Here is a 22,199-nt window from a genome sequence, read left to right on the forward strand (position 1 = left end):
GTCATGAAAGACCTGCTTCTCATCCTTCCCCTCATGATGGACCACATCACCACCTTCACCCTCCACACCATTGTCCTCCACCTCCTCCCCATTATGGACCCCATCACCACCCTCCTTCCTCCTCACCATGATGGACCTTATCCTCCCCCCCAAGAACCACAACATCCCCCTTCTACTCCTCCTCCACATGATGAACCACATCCTCCTCCTCCTTCCCCAAAGGAATGACATCATTTCCCTTCTCCTCCTCCTCCTCGTGACAAACGACATAATCCTCCTCTTGGTCCCTGTCATGGACCTTACTGTCCTCCACCTCCTCATGGACATCATCCCCATCCCTCCTCCCCATTGTAGACCACACTGTCCTCTTCCTCCTTGTGGATGACATCACCACCATCCTTCTCCCTGTGGTGGACCACAGCACCCTCCTCCTTCAAGACACCCTCCTCATCTCTATCCAGACATCACTGCAACAAGACAAGCATATTGGGAAAGTATTTTCCATTTCAAGTAACAGGAGCTGTCTATCACATTCCAGTTCTAAATCAGCAGGATCCTCTCACACCTCCCACAGCAAACTTTCCTGAGCCATCCCAAAGCAACCCTCACTCCTCCAGCAGTGTGAAGGTATTCTCTTCACTAGCTCAAGTCTAAAGGAGATGCCAGAAGCTCTGCATTTTTCAGATCACTCTACACAAAGTCATGCCCAGGAAACCCCGAATTTGTTCTTCCAAAAATTTTGCCTTTATTTCTACATAGCTCCGTGGCAGAAAATTCTCTTACATGACCTCAGAGAAAGAGGTTCCTGGCTTGAGAGTTGCAGGGCCAATGACAGTTGTATAATGAATAAAAACAGCATGTAGAGAAGCGTGGAAAGCATACGGTTTCTAGAAGCACTGAAAATAATGATTAAGACAAGTATTCCAATCTGTTTCTTGATCCCAGCTATCTCAGGCTCCACTCTAACTGAAAGGCTCAGAATTCTGAGTCACTCAGATAATGTGAATGGGTATAAAACTCCCCAGCAAAACAATGCTCCTTTAGTTCTAACAAAAAGGAAAATTCTCTAATAGTGAAAACTACCATCTAAAATCTTTCATTTTCTCATAGTTCATAATTATAATATACTTCTTTGAGGGAATCTGACCTAGAGAAAATTTTATCACCTTCCATAAAAAATTATCCATGGTACTACATTCATTCTTTATAAAGATTCAAGGAAAAGAAAAATAGGTAAGCTTTTTTTTTCTTGGCCCAGTTGCCAAAGTTTTGTCTTTGTTGTTACTATGGATGTTTAGCTGCACAGTAAACATCCATGAGGCATACTCTAGCATAAATTCACTAATGGTGGGCAGGTTACCACCATTATCTAGAAAAGGTCTCAGAATAGTTAATGACTTGCAGTGTAACACTGCAAGGTGGCCTGCACAGGTACTTCCGTTGCTACAGTTGTTGGTGGTGATATACCAGAAATACTACATCCAAGGACAGCCCTATTCAAATAATTTGTAACTGTTCTCAGGGGAGGAGAAAAGCAGATGCATGTAATAACTCTTTCATGTAAATATTTCCTTTATCACTGAACCTTCCTCACTGGAAACTGGGTTGAGAAGAGCAGGAAAAGAGAATACTGCTGTCTATACTCTAGCCCCCACCAAGGTAAAGTCCATTTTGACAGACCTGGGACCCCAATGACTTAGTTCAGAACAGTTACCTCATAAGCAATAACATGGGATTAATCTCAAAAAATTAGTAAATTGGTCCTCAAAGTAGCTTTATAATGGCATACAGTAAAATACAGTGTGAAAGCTACACTGAAGAAACAAAATGGGGACAGCATTTCGTGTAACTGAGTGAAGGTTGTCTTAATTTTTAAAAGTGCATTATCCTGTAGGAACAACCTTATTTCTGGCATAGTTTATCCACAGTGTCTAAAGCACATTTTCTTTAATGAGAACTTGTAGTAAGTGTGGTGGGTTGATCCTGGCTGGACACCAGCTGCACATCAAAGCCACTCTATCACTCCCGCTCCTCAACTGGACAGGGGAGAGAAAATACAACAAAAGGCTCACAGGTCAAGATAAGGACAGGGAGATCACTCACCAATTACCATCATGGGCAAAACAGACTTGAGGAAATTAGTTTATTACCAGTCAGACCAGAGTAGGATACTGAGAAATAAAACCAAGTCTTAAAAACTCCTTCCCCCCTCCACTCCCTTCTTCCTGGGCTTAACTCCCAATTACCTCTACCTCCTCCCGCCCAGCAGTACAGGGGGTGGGGAATAGGGGTTGTAGTCAGTTCATCACGCACTGTTTCTGCTGCTCCTTCCTCCTCAGGGGGAGGGCTCCTCACACTCTTCCTCTGCTCCAGCATGGGATCCCTCCCACGGGAGACAGTCCTTCACAACCTGCTCCAGTGTGGGTTCCTTCCATGGGGTGCAGGAACAGAATACTCAAGTGTCGGTCCCCCACAGGGTCACAAGTCCTGCCAGCAAACCTGCTCCAGGCTAGGCTCCTCTCTCCACGAGGCTACAGGTCCTCCCAGGAGCCTGCTCCAGCAAGGGCTGCCCACAGGGTCACAGCCTCCTTTGGGCATCCCCCTGCTCCAGCATGGGGTCCTTCATGAGCTGCAGGTGGGTATCTGCTCCACCATGAACCACCATGGGCTGCCAAGGGACAGCCTGCCTCACCATGGTCTTCACCATGGGCTGCTGGGGAAATCTCTGCTCTGGTGCCTGGAGCACCTCCTCCTCCTCCCCCTTCGCTCAACCTTGGTGTCTGCAGAGCTGTTTCACATATTCTCACTCCGCTCTCCAGCTGAATTTGCTGCTGCACAGTTTTTCCCCCCCTTCTTAAATACATTATCCCAGACATGCTACCACCGTCCCTGATTGGCTTGACCTCTGCCATCAGCGGGTCTGACCTGGAGCCAGCTGGCATTGGCTCTACAGACACAGCAGCAGTATCTAGCAGCTTCTCACAGAAGCCACCCCTGTAGTCCCCCTGCTACCAAAACCTTGCCACACAAACCCACTACAGCAAGAAACAACTGGAACACTGGAACTGAGGCAATCCCAAGGTGTCCACAGATTCAAAGCAGAGCTATTTGGTGCTCAGCACTGGAGACAAGTGCCAGATGTTCTCAGCCAGCTCTAATTCTGGCTCTGCCAGACACAGGCAACATTACTTAATCCCTTGTTCTTGGGCATCATTTTCCCTATCTGTAATGATTACAAAACGTTATGAAGACTGACTAATCCATGGTCCAAAGGCAGTCTCCACGCAACAACAAAGATGGACACTTCCAATAGGAGCATGAAGGACAAGGTTTATCAAGCATTATCGAAGAGTTATGTGACATTCAATGATATGCAATCCGTCCAAAGACTTTTTTCAAATACATTCTGACTTCTCAGAACTATTCTAGTACGAACACTAAACAAATCTATAAAATTTACAGGGTTTTTGTCCAGAACTTCATTGCCACTGTGACCTTCTTGGGTCTTTTATTTAAGCCTTCTAAAATTCATTCTCAGTAGCAGTTTAGAAGTTAAGAAGCCAGAAAGCTACCAACATTGCTTTCTCTTTTGTTCAGGGGCCATCCTACTTAGTCTAAACCTGTCCCCAGCTGCAGTCATTTAGCCTGTTATCTTGATGGCACGTGGATAACCCCAGTGTCATTCTGGTGACCACACAAAGATTATTTAGATAAACTCACAAGTTTATTTGCAGTATAAACAGGGTATGATGAGAACCAACCAACCAACCCTAGCAACCCACTCATTCTGTTTACTTAGCTATTGCTCCTGAAAAACAGAAGACGTGACTAAAGCCCTGTCAGGCATTCTTTTTCCATTTGGTTTTTAAAGAGCCTCCTAATTCAGGGGGCCTTTTTTGTCCAGTTATGAAACCTTTCATTATACTAGCACTCTGCTGTAGTTTTTTCTCTAGCAGAGCCACCCCTCTTCCATTTGAAATTTTGGACTGTGATGATCCTGATGTCTTTAAAGCTGTCGACACAGCACTGAAGAAATACAATGGAGACAAAGCAAGTGGTAATCAATTTGCTCTATACATGGTGATGGAAGCCAAGAGAACTGTAAGTAGACTTTGTAAAAAAAAAAAAGTTGGAATTGTTTATGCACTCTGAATCAGATTATCTCCAACTTGTTCATAAGAGAGCAAGCATGACAGCTAAGTGTCTTCCAAAAATGCTTTAAAAATATCAAAGAAATGACTTGCACAGTAAGATACTCGTTACCATGACAAGCAGTGATGTATATTATGTTCTTATCAATGGAACTATGTGTGCTGGTGAATTGCTTATTAATGCACAGACTAAAGAATAGAAAATTTCTATCACTAATACAATTTGTCTTACTCGTCCACTCTGTTTTCTCCTTCCTCTGTCGGGAATTCAACCCCTTTTCATCATCAGTAAGTTTTTTTCAGATGAATGGCAAAACGACACTTACTAAAAACCGTGAAGATTAACTTGACTTGGGAAGAGCTGGTATCACACATAAAAAAGAAGGACCTGATAAAATTTGGCAATACTCTGAATAATTTGATTGTGAATATTATTTGATTGATGCTAGTCCTGAGTCACAGATCTACCTAAAAGCACTAGGTGGTATTTTAGTCAAATAGGGTGACAGCTAAAATTACATTCAAATAAAGAATGAAACATGATCCTTTGCCTGGAGTCCTTCTGTACAGTGTTAATCTAACAAAAGAGTTATTTACCTCTGAGAGTCATACAAAGATGGTATTACCATAATAATGACAAGCATTACTTTACTTGAAAACAACATTAGCATTTTTTTCTACTGGATTGGATTTTCAGATGTAAAACACAAGAAACCCAGTGTCAGAGAGAATATTTTGCACTCCAAAATCACAAGACATTTATTTTACCCAGATAAAAGTTGACCTCAGAAAAGGGACATGAATTGCTAAATGCCTTACGGTAAACTACCCACCTTTCCTGGCACCTACCCTCTGGTTCTCCTGTTTCAAACTGGGGAGATTTTAGTATATAGTGACAAAAACTAAAATCTGGCAAACCCTTTATACAATTTAATATTAAATAAATGAATAGCCCCACTGTCTTCACTGAACTAACACATCCTTAACAATAACCAAATGCAAACATCTTTATATCAGAGCTGTAACACCACCCTCCTTTTGCTGATGTTCCCAAAGGACAGATACTAGTTTCAGTATTTTATCTTAAACAATGTTCTATTTTTAGAGAATACATATTTGTTGCAATTATTATTCATCTTTCCTTCTCTAGATATCCATCTTTCCTTTTCTTAAAAGATCTAGTGTGGAAATCAATTGTTACTTTAAATCATTGATCTGACTATGATAAGTAAAAAACAGAAAAGGAATCTTCCATAGATTTCCTCATTTCAATATTCTTTCTCTAAAAAGAATATAGATTTTACTCATCACTAGTCTCACAATGTTGAATGCATTAATTAAATAGCTGGTTATTACATATTCATGTACATTCATTATTGATAAGGTAATAAAACATAAAAGCTGACTGATGAAAGACTGAACCTGCCCCAGTTAAACGCATAGCTGTTCATAATAATAATAACAATGAAATAAATCAACACAAATAACCTACAGAAACAATGTCTTTCCTCAAGTATTTTGTTTACTCACTGAGCTGATTTATTGCAGATTTAGAACACTGTAACAGAGAACAGAATTTGGCTCTTTTTAAGTCCACATCCCAGATAGTATAATCTGATACAGCTCCATAAATGTCATTTTATACTTGCTGAGGATTAAGTCCATTAGATTTTTAGAGACCCAGTTCTCAAGTACAGCAACTGCCTGTGTTTGTATTTGAAAAGGCACATTGGCAGAGCACTTTTAGTGGCTGTAAAAGATTAGTAACTTCTAGCTTTATATCTCCTCTAAAGGATGAACCGCAAAACTTGCAGTGTGTTAATGTCACCTGTAGGCACAGGCTCACTCCATTTATGGCAAGGAGAAAATGCCACCTACTGATTTATCAACATCAGAAACACTTCCACTGGCCAGGCCAAACTTTGCTTATAACTTTGTCTGTATTTCATCTTATGGGATTCCTGAGGCTACCCTCATGAGCAGCTCAGCTTTTATTGCCTTTAGGAAAAGTGCAGGCACTGCCAAAGGCTGTCTCCAGAGCACATGCCCTCCTTGCCCCTTTCCATGAGTCGGCAGGGCAGCATAAGTACCCTGTTACCACAGAGTAAAGGCAGCTTGGGCACTGCCAGGCTGCCTGAGGGTTGCTGGCTGCTGTTTCTGGGCTGCCTGTAGAGTTGTACAGAAGGAAAGTAGACAGTTCTGGGGGGAGGCCAAGACTGAGGGAGTCAGACAGAAACACAGTCCAAGCTGGTAATTACGCTAACTATCCAAGCACTAACCCAAATTTGCTTATTTGGAGTACATTTGAATGACAGTATAAAACCTAACCACTTCTTTCTGGTTTTAAAACCCTTGGTACTACAAGTTAAAATGAAGGTAGGCAGGCATACCATTTCTGTTGTATCAACACGTTGTAATTGTAGCTAAGAGCTCAGTAATAAGATAAGTCAATTATTGAACTACCAAGATTTGGGAGACCTTGTATGGACACCAGCAGCTAATCTGAAACCATTCTATAAAATAGAAGGTAACGAATGGGTAGTATTTACCTTTTGAAGTTCTCATCTTTTCACTTGATTTATTACTATGCAAATGCTGACATGTATATTGTTTTTATCCAGGCAGGTCCTGACACACAATTCCATGTGAAATACCGAATACAAGAAACCACTTGTACCATTGAGGAAAACAAACTCTGGCAAGATTGTGATTACAAAGCACTTGCAGAGGCTGTAAGTATCTGTCCTCTTTAAAAGTTCTCTGTACAGAAACATCAGCATAACGACTAGGACCGCAGTTGCCTGGGAAAAAATACAGTAGAGAATTTAACTTTTTTAGCTGCATTGTTTTTGAGAGCCTATAGGACTAAAGTACAGTACAGAAATATTTACTGCTCTAAAGCTAATGATTATAGTTGTAAGTTTATCACCATAATCCTGAATATGTGCAGAAGGGAACATTACAGTGCTTCAATGTGAAGGTTCACAATAAATTAAACATAAAATACATGCACTGTGAGAGTGTGAGGGCTATAAAACTTTCTATTAATTATGTATAATGGAAACTTGCACAACCAAATTGATTTCAGATCTGCACCAACAAAAATACTGACATGGAAGTCACTGTGGCAGAAAATTTACCAGAGCTTTTTGCAGTGCAAAGCATGCCTGGCTCATGCTACTGGAGAGCAGCACCTAGCTGAGGTATAATTGAGGCACACACAGCATGCCAGAACACTGCACATTTCCAGTCACTGCTATTTTACACAGTACACGATGCAAAGAAAGGGATGATGTTGATATAATATCATTTGAATCAATGTGAAATGCCATGCTCATTGCTGCGTATCTTGTACTAGCAGAGAGGAAATTAGGTAAATACACAATTCATATAGACTTTATTTATGAGGATGTGTTCATTTCCATTATTCTGACTGTAAATTCTTCACTTAATTAACACACATCAATCATGATACAAAGAAATCTTTCAAATTATCTGCTCAGTTCATCCCCTGCTCTCCTCACAATCAAAAAACCAGTCCCTTTTCCAGTAACAAAACAGCAAATTAGACATTACTACAAATGTATATATGAACTTGTTCCCCAAACTCAATTTGCAACTTTCAACTTTATTCAATAGCTAGAGGAATATATAGCACTGTGTTTTCCTTCACTGAGTTTAAGACAAATGTCATATGTTTTTACAGACAAGAGGAGAATGCACAGCTCAAGTTCACGTGAATAATGATGAAAAAACAAGTAGTGTTTCACAAGATTGCAAAATTTTTCCAGGTATGTAACTGTCTGAGGCAACATTCAACAAGTATGTTGACAAATAAGAATAGAAAAAAAATAATACTGAGACTTTCAGGTACTTTTAAAGGTAGGCACTCCTTATCACTCTATTCAGACATTTATAAGTAATCTTTCAGAGGCAACTACATGTTGAAGATAAAATTTCACTTCACTGTTACACCCATATAGGCTAAACCAGTGAAGAACTGGCAGTTTCTGTCTAGAGTAATGAAAACTGGCACATGCATGTGTAGTAAGTTTCTTCAGACACTGGAATGATACCAAGTTAAAATGAATTTGCCTAAGACCAAAAGCATATCAGTAACTTAGAAACTAGATACAACTTGTCACACTTATTTCTGTCCTCACTTATTCAAGTATAAAATTGTGCCAGAAATTATTAGAAAAAAACTTTATAGGACAAAATTGTACCTTAATTTTCTCCAAACTAAAAAGAGAAAAAAAAATTCATTTACAAAATAAAATTCTAGCAGTGATGTAATTATATAAGAGACTGTGATAACTTTTACACCTTAACAATAAGCAGTATTACATTTCTTGCCTATAACACATGCATACATGACTATTATGTTCACATAGTAGTTTCCTTTATTAGAAGGAGATCGCATTGTTTTAAAGCTTTGCAACTAAGAACTCTAAGTGCCTATGCCTAATGTTCATGTAAGACATATCCAAGCTAGTTTTAAAATATCCATCTAACTGGTAGCAGGGAGCTACGTGCATATTAACTAACGACATATTCACCATGATTTCAGGCATGTTTGGCAGCGTATCTTTGTTTCTTGTTCCTAGTTACTTTGTTTTAAGCTTAAACGACTACACCTACAGCCAGTGTCCTGGGAACTGCAGTACACACAAACGCCACGTTCTGCTGCTGAATAAACCTCCCCCCCCCCCCCCCCCCCCCCCCGCTTGTTCAGACGCATTTGTAGGGCAATGGTGACATCTAGTTGCCAGTAAAAGGTGTGTGAATGCCGCAGAGAACGCACGGGAAATTTGCATCTTTGCTCAGAAAACTGAAAAACATAGATAAATTAAAAGAATCATATATTGAGCCTACAAAGTTTGCCTCTTCTTACCAAGTTATAGCAACTCTGAAAAAAAATACACATTTGTTCAGCACTTATGAAAATGCTGAGACCATAGTCAGTTTAGAACTGGGTGTACAGTTGTTTTACTATCTCCTTTGTGATTACTGCCTGAAAACATGGTCACATTTTCCAGTAACATGTTTCTATTTGTCATTACTGAGTCAAAATAAGTGATGCTAGAAATATGAAGGGCCAGACTTTGTTGAAGTACCCCTTGGAGAGCTAAGACTAAATAGTATTGCTTAAACTGACACATTCCAAATGTACAGAGGAGCCAAATCAAATCAAAAGGATTTGAACAGAAAGACTGAAACAATAGATTCTAACTGGTGAGGGATTTCGCCACCATGTTAGGTACCCTACTGTTCAGCCTTCTTGGTGTAACAGTTTGATCATACTGATCCTGATCTGGTTTCCTAGCTGGTGCAAGCTGGCATAACTCCATTAAAGCCAGTTTATGCCAGCTAAGGATCAGGCACACAAATTTTACTTCAATTCCACAGAGACCACATATTGTCCCACTTTCATTCTCAAGCTCACTGAAACATGAAATTAATTTATGTACTGAACTATAAAATTAATTTATGAAAATCCAATCCATGATTACTAGAAAGGAAAGAGAGTTAATAGGATTAGTTGTAGGAAACAGAAGTTTGAGCATCCCTGTCAAGCTTGTGTATCCACAGCCAGTCCAGTTGGTTAAGCTTGAAGGTAACATCAAGCGGTAACTGGCAGCCGCAGTGACTAGCAGGGGGAGTTCAAACAATACAGCACTAGAATAGTTCAGCTGCAGTCCCTAAGGAGCTCAGTCAGAGCAGTTCACATGGGTGAGCCAAAACACTCCTGTCAAAGTCCCCACCCTGAAACATGGTGAGGACAGTAAGCAGCTGCACACAGTGGGTGAACTTTGAAGAATCTGAGGAACACCTCTCTAGTTGTAGCCATCACCGGCTTTTCCCTGATTGAATAAGGGATGACCCTTCCCTTCCTTAATGGCGTCAAAATTACATGCAAGATTTTTCAGAGATTCAGTGACTCCTGAACTCACTCCTCTGAATGAAGTTCGCTGCTGAAACCGTGTCTGGATCTGAACGTCATGGATGGCCCCTACCACCACAAACCAAAGCATGTTTCTAAATACAATTAATGTCTTTCCAGGCCCTGAAACTGAAATGTGGGGTTTGATGATCACTCCAATTTAAAGCAGGAAAGGTTCTTGCTCATTGAACCTATACTCTCATTCCCAGATAGGAAAAATCAAAACCTGAGGCTGTTTTACAGAAAGCTCTATATTTTTTTTGTTTGTTTCTTTTCCAGCTACGCCAAGGATAACACTTACTGACGCTACATGTCTTGGATGCTTTCATCCTGTATCAAGTGACAGTTCAGAAGTGTCAGAAATTCTGAAACAAGCCATTTGGAAGTTTAACAGGCATAGTGCTGAACCTGCACTTTTTAAGCTTGTGGAAATAAAAGAAGCTAAAAGACAGGTTTGTGTATGATTTTTCTCTAAATTTTACTAAAACAAAAGCCCCCAAACCAGGCACCTTGGTTGTTTTATGTACATGCTTCTCTGAGTTTAAGGTGGCTTATATTTGATAATAAAAGCATACAAAATGCATATACAGTGCAGATCCAGTAATAATTCTCTTCATTTATAAGAAATCACAAATGGCTACCTACTGGATTTTCAGAGCTGTCAACTTTACAAACTGACAGTAAACATGTTTTCTTTATCTGCAGTCACATCAAACCAGTGTTTAGCACCAGTTTATTTGCATTCAGTGCTAACACAGGCATCTTGTGTCATCTCAGATGCTCTCAGGTATTCTACTTGGCCTCTCCCTGAAGCTCCAGCAGGAGCAGATCTCTCCTAGATTCTGTGCCAAAACTGCCAGCCTGCACAGATGTCTCATATACTCCACAGCCTTGCAAACAGCAGCAGGCACCTATGTTTTTGCAATGCAATAGGACCCATACGTCAGCAGCTGCTATACACTATAGGATGGGTAAACCCCATACAGGAAAAATGGGTAAGAAAACCAAAAAGCCAGCATGGCACTTGCTGAAAGACTTCTGCACACAGGAATATCTGCTTTGCAAGAAATGACTGATCAGGTCACAGAAATTCTGTGTCATTTGGTATCCCATGCAAAAATTATTTCCCTGTGAAAGGCTCTCCTATGGAATGGTGCTGCTAGAAAGTAAAGTTTATTTGGTTTGTAACTAGTATATAACCCAACACCAAATACAGACCCGTTTCTTTGAACGTGTATGTATTTACTTAGCCAAAAAGCATCTTCTGGTCTCGTGTCAATTTGACCCATGATTTGATTCAAACTGTCCTCTTTCTGTTTACTGATAGCAATGATCCTCTTAGCTGAAAGACAAGCTTGCACAACATTTAAGCCACATGACAAAATGCCACAGACAGGTAACAATCCAGCAGCTAGAAAGAGAACCAACACGTCACTTCTGGCCAACAGAGACTAGTCAGAGCCCTCCACTTTAATTGATCTGGGATGGAAAGTTTCTATATTTGATTCTTATTTCCCCTTTTTAATCCAATGCTACCTGACCCAAACACCATGACATGGAGAGATTTCATGGGTCAGAAGCAGTAGCCACAGTGAGGAAAAGTGAACTGCTTCCTGGAGAGAAATGAAATAAAGGGTCACAAAGCTGGACAAAACAGCAGATGGGGGAAGGTAAAGCCCAAGGCAGACACAATTATAGGTAGATGATAAATGCAGGACACTCAACAACAAATGATGTCAGCAGTATAAAGTTACATCATTCAGATACTGTTTTACTATGTCTCATGCTCAGGAACATAGGACTTGCCAAGCTGTACTAGGGTAGTCATCTATCTAGACCAGCTTCCTGTCACTGGGAATAATAAGTAACAGACACTTTGGAGGAAAGTGCAAGAAACCAAGCATTATGAGGCTGCAGACTTCCTAGGAGAAGTGGAATCCAAATAAAAAGTGCACTTCTAATATATACATGACTTAAGTTTACTTTTTGTATCACAAGGGCAAGATTTTTTTTGCTGTCTGAATACTCTGTGGCTCAATAACTGCACAGTGATTTGATGGATGGAAGGCATGAGAAGAGTAGTTTTGGTTCCTTTGCTGATCACATTTAATAGCTTAACTTCCAAGTTTGTATTGGTTTACATAATGTATCTCCTCAATATCTCTTCCAGGTGGTAGCTGGATGGAATTACATAATTAAATATGAAATCGAAGAGACTAATTGCTCCAAAGAACAATTTCAAGATTTAACTCCGGAGTGCAAACCCACTTCTAGAGGTGTAAGTCATTTTCAAAATCTGTTTATCAAGAAAATATCATATTAACAAATAATCATTGAGATCTGACTCAAGAAAATATTTATAGTCTTGCTTCACTTTGTGAATGAAGCTTAAATCCAGGCTTATAAAGAACTGTCTATTTACGCAATTAGAACATCTATGTCTTCTACTGAATCAGTGACTAAGGAAGATGACCACTGAAATGTTTACCAATTACTCTGTAGAATCTAACTGGTCTCACCCAAATAACAAATCCCTTGGGAAGTTCCTATCCAGATATTCAAGGAGTTACTCAGGTACAACCCAAAAAGTGATTAAAATTAACACTGTTTTTCCAGCTTAAGTCATATTTTCTAAGAAAAGTAAGTAGCTGAATTATTACTTAACCTCTACCACAGTCCAAATAAGAGATTTTAAAAAGAAATTTATTAACACACATACTTTAGCTAAACAGCATTACAAAAACCAGGTACATCCTCAGCTTCTCTGACCTGGAACAGAATTAACTGTACCAAAAAGAGGGTTGCTGGGTTGCTCTCTCAACCAGCCTCCTGAACCAGTTCACCAGGGGGTCAGACAAATGTTTCTGCATATGCAATATAGAAGGCAGGGATGCAGAGTCATAATGAATAGTGGTGGTAAGTGTCAGGGGAGGAAACACAGGAGTCCTGACTCACATCTGTTTCAGCTGTTGCGGAAGCACACTGTTGAGTGTTACATTCAAGAGCCTCTCCTGTTCAAAAATTACTCCTTGGATGTCTCAAGAATGTTTCAGAATATTTTCGAAGCATTGATCAAAAAAGGAATGAATGACAATGTGGTAAATAATAGAAGAATGAGAATCTGGCTAGCTGAAGCAAATCTCTCCATTACTCATGCTTGCCCTTAAACAAGTTGCTTAATATGCTTGAGTCTGAGTTTCCCAACCTGTCACCTAGAGGTAATGACTTCTGTCCACCTCATGTGATGCAGGAGTGTTACCCCATTCACATACTGCTTTGATCACACAGGGTTTGTGGGATTAGCTCTTACTTATTTCCTGATCTGTTAAGCAGCCTTGCTAATAGATCACCAACAGATATGATTAGAATATGATATTTCCATACCTTGGAATGGCCAAATTCCATGGAAGTTGTTTCATTCCTTTATTTAGCTCTGTACTATTCATTTTGAAATAGGTGGGCCAGAATTGCACCCTGTAGTCAACATGCATGGGAACCACAGAGCTATAGTGCAGCATGATGCCTTATCTTTAAACTGGATAATAAGCCTTGGCATTAGTTTTTAATTATTTTTTCTGAACCACTACTACGCAGACTTTTTTACAGATTACATTTTCTAGTATCATAGCCCTAAGATCCTGATCCTGATTTGTAATAGTCTTCCTTCTTATTCTACAGTTGATTAGTTTATTTCAGTTTTTGATAAGGGACTTTACTGAAACCTTTTCGAAAATCTATGTATACTTTATCATCAGGTCTCTCTACCCACTTTTGTTTATGCTTTTGAAGATTTTTGACAAATCTGCAAAATGCAGCTTTGGTTTACAACAAACCCCCCGGTCTCTCCTTGATGCATTTATGCCCCCTAGTTCTTTATTTATTACCATTTCTAGTCACTAGAATGCTACAGACATCAGTTTTATGGGTCTATAACCGTTTTAAAAAAATAACAGAAACAACATCTGCTTTCTTCCAGCACTAAGATATCAAGGCAATTTTAAGGACGTAATCTACCACAGTTCCTTTAGAACACCTGAGTAAATACTAGCAACTTAGTAATGTTTGATTTGTTAATTGCCTAATCTTCTTTTTGGTCTTTACAGTTTGAGACAGAAATTCCAGTGAGTTCTCCATAAAACAGATTTCTAGCTTGTAAACCTCCCCATTTCCTTCTGTAATGAACAAGTAAACTAGTTCATTTAGCTTCTCTTTTATGGTTTTATTTCCTCTGAGCAGTCCTTTTGAACCCTGATCATTTATTGGCTCTGCAGACTGTCAGTCTTCTTCCTCCTAATATACTGAAGGAAGGAAGGAATCCTTAGTAGTATTCTTGACTTATTCTGTTATCAGGAAGGTATGAGGATGTGAGTTTGTTCATTTTTCTAAATAACAAGGAGCTGTTTTGCATTTTTACTCCAGCGTGTAGGTAAATGTGATGCCAAAGCATATGAAAATCTTCATGCGGAGATCGTAGATATTGCAAACCAATGCACATTTCCAGGTATGGCACAATCAACTGTAGGCACTATCAATTTTAAGATTTCTGCATTGTCAGGTTTTTTTACAATTGTAAAAAGACAAAATAAAAATGCAAGAGATGAAAACAGATAATAACTGTCTAATAAAGAGAATGTAATCCTTCTGGGACCAAAAAAGCACTGCTTCTCAATGGAATATTACCACAGATTTTTTTCACTTCCTACAAGTATTTCATATGTAGTTGGAAGTTACATTTTATCATTTGTATCCTGCCCTATTTCTGACATGGAAATTAACAGATACAAACTGAAACAGTATAACTGTCCTACAAAAATTAATTCGTTTTCCACCACAATTACAAGCAAGCTAATATCACGTTATTTAAATAAGTTACAGCTTCTAACTTTCCAAAGAGCTCCAGTGTATTCTTTTGAAAGGCAAAGGAGCCAAGGACTTCAGATTTTGTCCAAAATCAGTAATTAGTCTATTGATCCTATCATCATTTCATATTGCATGGCTATACTTAGATTTAGTATGTTACAGGCTTATCCCCACCCAGCCCGCCCCCTGCTCCGAGTATAAATAAATCACTTAGAATTTACAAGTTCATTACAGTCAAACGGCCAAATGGTTTTCTTACTGTCACTTTTTCTTCCAGACATCTATTTAGACACAGATTACAGCAGCTTCAGAGCTCTAGAAAAGGGAGTATAGTAATACTCCATGTAGCAAGTGCTGCATTCTCACACATTCAGACTTGTTTTTCTTCAAGGAATGATAATGATATTCTTCCACACACTCATTCTTTGTTAATAAAGTGCACCTCTTGTTTCACCTGAATCAGGTCTTTCCGTACATGAAGATGTTCCCTCTCTTCATTTGCTAGCTATCCACACTTGGTACACACAATTTTTGTTTCTATGAGAAAACTGTGTGATATTTTGGATGATAAGCATCCAATAAGGCACTAGGTGCCAATGCAGTGCTCTTTTAGATAACCAAGATATGATAACACTGATCATACAGAACTCAGAGACATTTTGGTTTCATTTGACAGACCCAAATTGCAGAAGGCAGGGTTTTATTACTAACTGTCCTCCCAGCCTTTATCTACATTGAATCTTTTGTTCCTTAGATCTGAAATCTGTTTGTTTCTTTCAGTTGAAGATACAGTACTTCCTGCCATTTGTGCTCATTGTCCAAAGACTATCCCAACAGACAGTCCAGAACTGAAGAAACTACTGAAGGTTTCTATGGAGAAGTACAATTCAGAGAGCAATGATGATTTCTACTACAAAAGTGGAGAAATAGAAGCAGCGACAGTTCAGGTTGGGATACACCACAGAGATGAGGAACAGACATGGCAGTGTTATTGGTCTAAGCTGAATGCTAGCTAAAGTTTGTATTTAAAACTGAAATAGCGGTAACTGAAACATCCATGCAATTTTTCTTGCAAAATTGTATTCATCTTGGCTTGCATTCAGAAGTGATTTAAAAATTTCCCATCTCTTTTTTTTATTTTTATTTTTCTTAACACTATTTTAAGAGCATGGGAAGAGGGCTGACTTACGGTATCTGATTTCTGTACATCTACCCCACTTTTTAACAGCTTTTGTAACATATCACAGACTTTTAAAGAAGAAAAGATTTATTAGACAAAACTACCTACTTGATCCACCACACCAATACTCTGTATGTTATTTTAGGCACTGTTCACCCTACAGTAGCTGTAGGCTCCAAGAAAACAGGCTTCCCAATTTCCCTTAAAAATCTGTTAATTTATATACTGATTCTGCTACTAGTAATACTCCAGCTAGATTCAGAAGAGAACATCTGTGCATCACTTAAAATACACAGATAAATACAGCTAGAGAAAGAAGAACAAGGAATCAAGAGGATAATATTGGTCAGCATTTACATTTGCCTTGTTTACTGTCCCAACATATCAAAACAGAGATTTAGGGCAGAATTGAAATTAAGACAGCAGAGTATTCAGAAAACACTTCGTCAATGACAACTCCTGAGCATGAGGGATACCATTGGAGAAGGCACTGAAAGCACACCAGAGTATTTTCTGAATAGCTCATGTTCTTTTGCTCGTAATACCTGTGCGTTTTCTTTTTTAAACCTGTTTTCTTCTTTCTCACTTTTCATATCATGATTGGTATTAACATGCACACATTTTTAAAACAGAATTAAGAGAGACAGAATTCCATGCTTTGCCTGCTGTCTCTGAAGCAAGATACGTTATTTTGCGTTCTGTAAAAAATACTAAGAGAAATACCAGGCACATTCTTGAACCCATGCAGTTTCCCTCCTTAATGCATTCGGGAAATACATTCATTTTCAACTGAGCCTGTTTATTACACTTCATTTTACTCACATTCCACTCTTCTTACATCATATCTGGCTCTCTGTAATGGTATCTCTAATGATTTGTTATTAATGAAATTACTACAGGCATCCAATAAAACAAAGCCAAAACCGTGGGCCTGATATTATTCTGACCTTTCTGCTTCCTTCAATTTCAGTGCTGCATTTTCTGAAATGGGAACTGAAGTGAATTGATTAGAAGCAGACAGGTTTGCTGCCAAATATTTTAATATTGTTCTTAACATATTTGTCGCAGTGGTCAGGACTTGTAAAATATAAGTAGTATATATCTTTCACATCTTTCCTGTGAACCTTTTTTACCACAGAAAGCCTTCTTGCTAATTTTTCAGGTGGCTGCAGGACAAAACTACCATTTAATATTTGCAATCTGGAAGACAAACTGCTCAAAGAAAGATTTTGACAAATTTAATGAAGACTGTGAAGCCGCATCAGACAGTGTAAGTAATGATGATATTCCTAACTGTAATGCTCCTAATGGACAAATTCATTTGCCCCAGAAATTGTAAACACAAGTAAAATCACATCCTGAGTTCAGTTAGCTCTTCCAGTGCTTGTTTCAATAAGGACACTGTTCTGTTTGTAATCCAAGCTAGTGAAAATGTTAGTAAAACCTGAAGCTTAAACTGAGTCACTCCGACTGCAGGATCAGTGCTCACTGCAAAATGAGAGGAGTTTTCTTCTGATAATAATGAATCAAAGAAAAGAGGGGAGGAAGCTGGTGCAAAATTAAATAGCTGCAATACTCCTGATTCTGTGGACCTGCAGCTAAGGAAAACATGAGATTGGAAATTTACTGGTGTGCAAAAGGATGATGTTTCCGGAGCGCATGCTGCTGATACTGGGAAAATGTGTTCCAGACACTGGGAAGTAATGCTGCTAGGGCCAGAAACCATTGGCAAGGGAGTTGGTTGGGAAAGGGAGGCTTTATTTCTCCTCTCTTTTTTCCCACCATATGAACAGTCCTTACCTGTGAGATTTTAAAATCTGTTAGTGCAGGAGGCACTAAATAGAAAAGAACAAAAAAAGCCTTTCTCTCTATCTCAATTTCCCAATTTTAATAGGAGAAATACCATCAACAAACAGTGTTTCTTAGGAATACCGTGAAGATTCAACAGTTAGTGCTCCAAAAGTGCTGGAGATGATAAATCCAAGTTTTCAAGATCCAATCTCTAATCCAGAGTTGAATTCAAAGGCTCACACAAGCACGCTATAACCTCAAAAAGCTAAGCAGTCATATGTCCAAAAACAGAAGTCTCCATCACTAAGATGGATTAAATATTGGGGCAAAGTTGAGGTAAAGTTCCAAGTATATTTGTACTTAAATGTATTATCTAAAAATCATAGGATTTTTCACACACAGCTCTCTTCCTTTCTGTCTGATCTTTTGTTGCCTTAACACATTGATTATTTTTTTTTTGTCAACAGGCACCACTGGCATGTGAAGCAAACATTTATGTGACCACATGGGAGAATAAAACCTTTCCCCAAGTTAACTGCTCTAGAGGACGGTCAACGGTATGATCCCTCTTTGTTATACACATCATCACAAGCAGAGCACAGAACAAAGGCAGTCATTAAATTCTTTATCCATTCCAGATTATCCCGTATTTTGTACCAAAAATAAAGGAAAACATAGTTATTTTAACAATCTCAGGAATGCCACACTCGCTCACTCTCTAACCTCAGCAACTTGATGCATCGAAGGCAGTTTCCCCACAAGGTGAAGGACTAGGCAACACAGTGATTATAGAAACAAAGGCAACAGGACAAACAACATTCTGTCTGTTGACTACTCCTTTGCATTGTCAGTTAAGCTCTGAAGTATCAAGCCTCATCAGCTCCTTTGAATTACTATTCATACTAGGTTTAAAAACTGAGATGAAAATGTATTTGGCAATGCAATAATTATACCCTACAGATTTCAAAAGCATCTGCAAATCTCTTCTCGTTTCCTTCCTGTCCAGCTCCACAACTAATTAGCCCTGCACATGGGTCAGTTTGAAAATTTCAGAATGGACTATAAATCTTTTTTAGTTCTAATGGTTGCCAGTTTTTAAATACATGCAGGGGCTCCCATGCTCCCCAATGAAGAAGAGAAGATATGCTGAGTAAAGTGAGATTAATTTGCATTCATAATCAATAACTTCACTGTGCTCAGCACCTTCATAACTACCTATTCATTCATTGTGTATCAACTAATAAACGTCTCCTCTTTGTTTTCACTACAGTATTGTATCCACATCAACTTTCAAACTTAGCTCTGTCCCAAACAACTCTAATCTGCAGCTAGATAATGATCAGACACTTTGGCGGACAGAAATGAAACCCGTGTTGGATAGTGACTGTACACCATGCATTCAGTCTTTGTTTTCCAGTTGAACAGTGATGAGGAAACAGAGATTACTTGATAACAACTGAATGTTTCATTATTATCAGTTTTAGCCTATATGTGTTATTTCTAAGCAGTGTTATGAAATACAAATGTCAAATCTAGAAACAAAAAATTGAATAGTTTCATTTCATATAACAAAACAACCCAGATCTTCTGTATATTCATTTTGAGACTACTCAGAGATGCTCACCTTTAGCATAAATTGGTTTTACACTTCAGAGTGTTATACTCTATCAAGCACAGGGACATTTAGTTCTAGAAATCAACTGTATTGTTCATACATTAAAACCAGTACATGTTTTTCTCTATATAGTATCATACCCATGTTAAACTAGCAAAATTTCAGTGATATATAAATCATTTTAACATATAACTGCCAAAACTTGATTTATTTGGGAGGATGTTTATGTTTTCATGATTAACACAAATAGAAAAGATAATTATTTAGTTTACTTTAAAAATCTGATATCATATTTTTGCCAAATGACTCATGTACTGCAATGAGCCAACTTCTGCATTTCCCAAATCTGAAGCTATTGTTCTTGTTCATGTAACAAATATGGCTGTTATTGCAATGTTTTTTAGACTGTATTAGTAAGGCGGCCTCCTGGATTCACACCTTTCCGAAGCTTTCCTGTGCTACAACAGCCCACTGAAAATTCAAGCTCTGATAAAAATGAAGAAAGGCAAAGACCTGGCAAAGAAATGAGAAAAGATGGTGGAGAGGAACCAGAAGGTGAAGGTGAACCTGAGCATAAACATAGGCATAAACACAGGCATGGATATAAAAAGGATGGCTGACAAAAGGCATAGGCACAAAATTGGTCGTAGCCACAGAACTGGCCATGGATGTGGGCATAAAAAACACAGTAAAAATGGTAAACGTAAACATCCAAACTCCAAATCCTCTGAGGAGTCCAATGAAAGGGTTTTTAATCAAAACTAAAGCCTCCTATTATTCAGTGCTGAAACATCAAAGCTAGTTAATCCAGGGGTTGCTAGAAAGGAAACCAGTACACTAGCAGAACCACTAATTCTTTCTCATACTTTTTTATTTAATGGGTTGCCAGATCGTCCAGAATCTCATGTCCGCAGATGTCCTGGAAAGCCATGGAAACAAATTACGGACCTTCCAGCTCCTAGCTTTCCCAGAGAATTCACAAATGAGGATCTCTTGCCTTCCACAGTAGAAAACATCAATCCAGCAACACAAAACTCAACTCCTGAAAATGAGAAACTCTTTGATCTCTCAGATGCTTTAGTATAATTCAAACATTGTAGGATCCTTTTCAGAAATTATACATAGAAAAATAAGAAAAATACTGCCTTTTGAAATGTATAAAATGTTAAGAGATAAAAGCTTCTATTCTGTTAGCTAAGATACTCAAGTAGGTCACCAGTATTTCTGGGGACCTAAGACCATGCAGCAATATTCTGTATTTGCATATATTTGCAAAGATGTATATCAGGCAATGGCACCAATGATTCAGAACCAGTCTAGCAAAGGGACCAGGCAAGTCAACAGCCTTCTGCTGCAGAAGTTAAAATTCTATCTCATCTGCCTCAAGTTACTATAAGCACAAAGTGAATCACTGCATCAAATCTCACTGTATTAAGTTTAGAACAATGACACAGAGAATTTCGCAGATTACATGAAAAATCTCAATCAAATATGGGTAAGACAAAAGACAGCCAATATAGAGCAAAGATGCCTTTCTTAGATATCTGAAATAATACTTCTCTAATTTACTGGAGTGAATCTTTTAAAGAACAAAATAAAACAAAGGAACCTGTTTTACCTTTCAATTTCTTTACACAAATTAGTTATTACCACCAGTCTATCACTAGCAGGTTGTTCTGTTGAATCAGAGAATGGGGACAGCTGAGAGAATCCTAAACGAAGCAGCTTTATTATTCCCTATGTGTATTATGTTAACTACACAGTAGAGGCACTAAGGTTGACAGATTTTCATGTGGCAGAGGTACACATATATTACAGATCAGATGACAAAATCTGATGACAAACATGTGAATTACCTAAAAATTGCCTGCCTTTTTCCATTATTAGGTTGTGCATAATTTAGAGACTGGACTGAATTTTCTATTCTGGATATCTTCTAACAGTTGAGTTTTTGGTAGGATACATCAGCTAAAGAGCACCAAATATTTTTGGCAAAATAAAATATGTTTTCCCTCTGTATGGATCAATGTATGCAATGTATACAATCAGAAGGCTTTATTTCCTTTCTTTCTGAAAAACAAAGTTACCAATGTTTTAGAAGTCATACAACCTAGCTTGAACCCCATTTTAAGGTAAGATATAAAAATAATAGCACATGGAACTATCACAAATCAAATCGTGCCTTTTTTCATTTCATTCTTTTCCTTGCAGGATAAAACACAAAATCTATCTTTTCTTTTTAGCACATGACAAGTACTAAACTTAGAAGCTAGGCAAAGAAAAGCCTTGAGAGTTCCCTTTACTTGTTTGCTTCTTTTCTTTTTTCTGAATATTGACTGGTATGATTTTGGTTATAACTGGGAACTCTTTGTGTATGCTGTATTATTAAAAGAGGTACACACTCAAAACAGTTTTTTATTTAAATTACTGTAGCAAGTAATTAATGCAAAATTACAATAAAAGAAACAAAGATGCAGAGATGAGAAAAGTTTTCTTCCCATCTCCGATCGCCCTCATCTGAATGAAAAAAGAGCCATTCTCGACCTAGTCTCCCTACAGAGCATACATGTATGACCACAAGTAGTGAGACATAGTCTAAGTGGTCAGAACAGGGTAAAAAAAGCCAAGACTCCTAGATTCTTGACTGCCTTGAATTGA

At 38.5% G+C, this 22,199-nt stretch overlaps 2 protein-coding genes across 3 annotated transcripts; both read left to right on the forward strand.

The window, feature by feature from the left end:
- Positions 1-240: 240 nt before the first annotated feature.
- On the forward strand, positions 241-2,003 carry LOC119156888 (histidine-rich glycoprotein-like; the record flags this gene model as incomplete). The annotated part of the gene is given in 5 exon segments (XM_037407294.1): positions 241-335; positions 337-455; positions 458-619; positions 622-687; positions 690-2,003. Coding segments are annotated over 5 exon segments (540 nt in total), but the record flags the coding sequence as incomplete, so codon positions are not given.
- A 1,790-nt stretch (positions 2,004-3,793) lies between these two features.
- KNG1 (kininogen 1) lies at positions 3,794-21,166 on the forward strand. Of its 2 annotated transcripts, none has more exons than XM_037406582.1 (11): positions 3,794-4,101; positions 6,773-6,883; positions 7,858-7,942; positions 10,375-10,547; positions 12,266-12,373; positions 14,515-14,596; positions 15,736-15,902; positions 17,298-17,405; positions 18,394-18,483; positions 19,946-20,102; positions 20,431-21,166. In XM_037406582.1, the coding sequence occupies exons 1-11, from the start codon at positions 3,907-3,909 to the stop codon at positions 20,625-20,627; spliced, it is 1,473 nt and encodes a 490-aa protein (XP_037262479.1). In that variant the 5' UTR covers positions 3,794-3,906; the 3' UTR covers positions 20,628-21,166. The 2 variants fall into 2 exon arrangements, with proteins under 2 accessions (XP_037262479.1, XP_037262480.1); XM_037406583.1 differs by having other exon boundaries at positions 19,946-20,096.
- The last annotated feature ends 1,033 nt before the right edge of the window (positions 21,167-22,199 follow it).

This window comes from Falco rusticolus, chromosome 13 (assembly GCF_015220075.1).
Source record: "Falco rusticolus isolate bFalRus1 chromosome 13, bFalRus1.pri, whole genome shotgun sequence".
NCBI lineage: Eukaryota > Metazoa > Chordata > Aves > Falconiformes > Falconidae > Falco > Falco rusticolus.